General features: G+C 57.4%; 1 protein-coding gene across 1 annotated transcript; it reads right to left on the minus strand.

Moving 5' to 3' along the window:
- Window positions 1-1,442: 1,442 nt before the first annotated feature.
- Window positions 1,443-2,636, minus strand: HMX3 (H6 family homeobox 3). The gene is made up of 2 exons (XM_026039947.1): window positions 2,282-2,636; window positions 1,443-2,053 (listed from the first exon to the last, which is right to left on the minus strand). Exons 1-2 carry the CDS (start codon window positions 2,598-2,600, stop codon window positions 1,443-1,445), a joined length of 930 nt encoding a protein of 309 aa, XP_025895732.1. The 5' UTR covers window positions 2,601-2,636.
- Window positions 2,637-2,930: the final 294 nt, after the last annotated feature.

The following is a 2,930-nucleotide window of genomic DNA, read 5'->3' on the forward strand; positions in this document are numbered from 1 at the left end:
AGCGACACTTTAAAAAATGATAAGGAACTGGTTTTATTATTTTTTTTCCACCACAACATTCACTTTTTAACAATATAAGTCGTCTTAAAAATAGGACCGATCCCTAACAGAAAGCGACAGAGTAGAAAGTACAAAGGAAAAGAAAAAAAAAAAAAAGAAGAAAAAAAAAAGGTAAATAAAGAAGGGAAACCGAAACCAACCCAAGACAAGCCCCTGGGAAGACAGCAAACAATTGTCAGACAACAGGTGAGCAGACACTAAGAAAGAGAGAGAATAGAGGTGTCCACCCATCCCTTCATTTCTGCCTATTAAAATCCACATACTCGATGGACTCTACAAGAAAACTGTACATCATATCAAATAAATTAAAATTAGTCTAAAGTTGATTGTCCTTCACTTAAAGCGCCCAGCTCACCGAATCTCTGTTATCTATTCACATAAGCCGGGCTGATGCTTATTCCCGTGCCCTGCTCCTTTCTCTTCACTTTCCTTCACTTTTAATTATTTTATTTTATTTTGTACAACATGAACGAACGCAGTTATACAACGCTAAAAATTCTTTCCTCACCATTCAAATAAAAGCAGTGCTTTAAGAATCGTACAATATTGCACAGTTGAAAGGTACAATAATAATAATAATAATAATTAGGATTACAAAATAAAGCAAAAGGTACAGGTGTTGTTTTTTTTTTTTTCCCCCAAATACCGAGATATCTTTACAAGGAAAAAAAACCCACAACAACTAGTAAAACAATAATTCAAAACAAGAATTAGAAATATCTAAGGACACGATAATAAATAAAGGTCATTCAAAGCAGACGGGTGTATTTAACCGTTCACTTCGAGGCTGCATTTCTTGCTAGTTATAAAGTCCCATCACAGAAACCGAAAGATACAAAATATGGGGAACCAAAAAGGCAAATCTGCACCGAGGTCTGGGTAAATTAAAAACCACGGTCTATGGAGTGTGAGTTGCAAAAGCATCAGGAGCCTGCCCAATTTGGAGGCAGAAGGAGAGGTCCGAAAGGAACGGAAATCTCGGGTTTCCCGTTAGCATTTGGCAAATCTCGAACAGTGGCAGGTGATCCTTCATTTTTTATTATTATCCTTTTTCTTTTTTTTTTTTTTCTTACAAAAATAAAACTAAAGCCACAGAGAGAGACCACCGCGGTATTTTGTTCACGTTTACAAAAGATGTGACAGCTCGAGGGTACTCTACAAGTTCCCGCTTCCACCTCCCCCACCCCCCGCCCCTTCCCCCGGTGTTTTTTATTATTATCATCGTTATCAGCATTTTATTTTTTTTATTCCGAATACCCTCCCGGCCCCGGCCGGGGGGAGCCCCCGCGCCCGCACTCCGCTCCGCGGGGGAATTACGCAGGTCTCCGCAGTACTTACGAGCGGGGCCGGTGGCGGGCGCGCCGCTGCGCGCCTCGCCGCGCTCAGACGGGCCGCAGCAGCGGCACGGAGGTGACCACGGGGTGCGAGTAGTAGACGGGGTGCGGGAAGGTGAGGAGCGGCTGCGAGCCGGGCGCGCTGCCGCCCGCCGCGCCGCCCTCCGCGCCCGAGTTCTCGTGGTAGAGGATGGGGACGCGCACGATGCGCTGCGCGGCCGCGTGGCTCAGGTTGGCCGCCTCCAGCTCGGCCGCGAGCTGCCGCTTCCACTTGTTGCGGCGGTTCTGGAACCAGATCTTCACCTGGGTCTCTGTGAGGTGCAGCGAGGCGGCGAGGCCGGCGCGCTCCGAGCTGCTCAGGTAGCGCTTCATGTCGAAGGTGGACTCGAGCTGGAAGACCTGGCTGCGGCTGAACACCGTGCGCGTCTTCTTCTTGCGGCAGGGCTTCTTCTCGGGGCTCTCCTCGCGCTTCTTCCAGTCCTCGCCGCTGCCGCCCTCCTTCTTGCCCTCCTCCGAGTCGCTCTCCTCGAGCACGATCTCGTCGGCGCTCTTGGAGTCCAGCTCCTTGTGCTCGGCGTCCGCCTTGAGCAGCGGCTCCGGCGAGTCCCTGTCGGTGCCCGAGGCGGGCGACGAGTCCCTCAGCAGGGATTTCTCCGCGGCTGGACAGCGAGCGAGGAGGAGGAAAAAGGGACACAAAGAGACACCTTCACCGCCCGCCCGCAGCGCCCCGTCGGGCGGAGCAGGGGGGTCCCCGCGGGGCGAGCTGCCCCCGCCGCCCCCTAACCCCGACCGCCTCCCCGGCCCCGCGCAGCCCCCGGCCCGGTCCTGCCGCCACCCCGTGTCCAGCCCCGGCCCCATCGCGTCCCCACCGGCGCGGGCAGCGGTACCTTCGGCGCGGGGCAGGTGCGCCCCGGCGGGGGCGAGCGCGTACGGGTACCACCAGGTCTGGGCGCGCTCCAGGCAGTGGGCGCTCAGCGCGAAGCGCGGCGCGGGGATCTCGAAGCGGGGGAAGGCGAGGTCGCCAACCTGCGAGAGGGCGAAGCCGGCGCCGTCCGCGGCCGCCTTGCCCGAGGGGGCGAACAGCGCCCGCGGCTGCTTGGGGGGCGCCTTGGGGGGGTCGCCGTTGAGCAGGTTCTTGATGTAGAAGGACTCCTTGGCGGGAGGAGGCGGCGGGGCGCTGGGCGGCTCCTGCCCGGTCTCCGGCATCCTGTGGCTCCCGGCGGCTCCCGGCGGCGCGGGGGAGATGCGCGGGGACGCGGGGGCGCGGGAGGGGCGCGCAGGGGCCGCCCGGGGGCCCCTCGCATGGGGTGGCGGCAGCGCGGGGGGCCGCGGGGAGCCGCGCAGCCCCGGGCGGCTGCTGCGCGGGGCAGGCGGAGAGCCTCGCTCGTCGCTGCCGCCGCCGCCGCTGCTGCTGCTGCGTCAACCTGGCGCCGGATGCTAATGATGAAATCAAAATGTCATCCAAGTTAAACGCGGGGAGCACACGGCGATTGGGCACGCACAAAGGCAAATGGGATTAGGCGGGGAGCAGCCGGC

Source organism: Nothoprocta perdicaria, unplaced genomic scaffold (assembly GCF_003342845.1).
Source record: "Nothoprocta perdicaria isolate Ctin4 unplaced genomic scaffold, notPer1 scaffold_247, whole genome shotgun sequence".
NCBI lineage: Eukaryota > Metazoa > Chordata > Aves > Tinamiformes > Tinamidae > Nothoprocta > Nothoprocta perdicaria.

Bases quoted from the DNA above. Each gene is read 5' to 3' on its own strand.
- HMX3 (XM_026039947.1), bottom strand. From the start codon at position 2,600: ATGCCGGAGACCGGGCAGGAGCCGCCCAGCGCCCCGCCGCCTCCTCCC. The intron at 2,054-2,281 runs GTACCGCTGCCC...CTCGCTGTCCAG, and splicing joins GCACCTGCCCCGCGCCGAAG to CCGCGGAGAAATCCCTGCTG.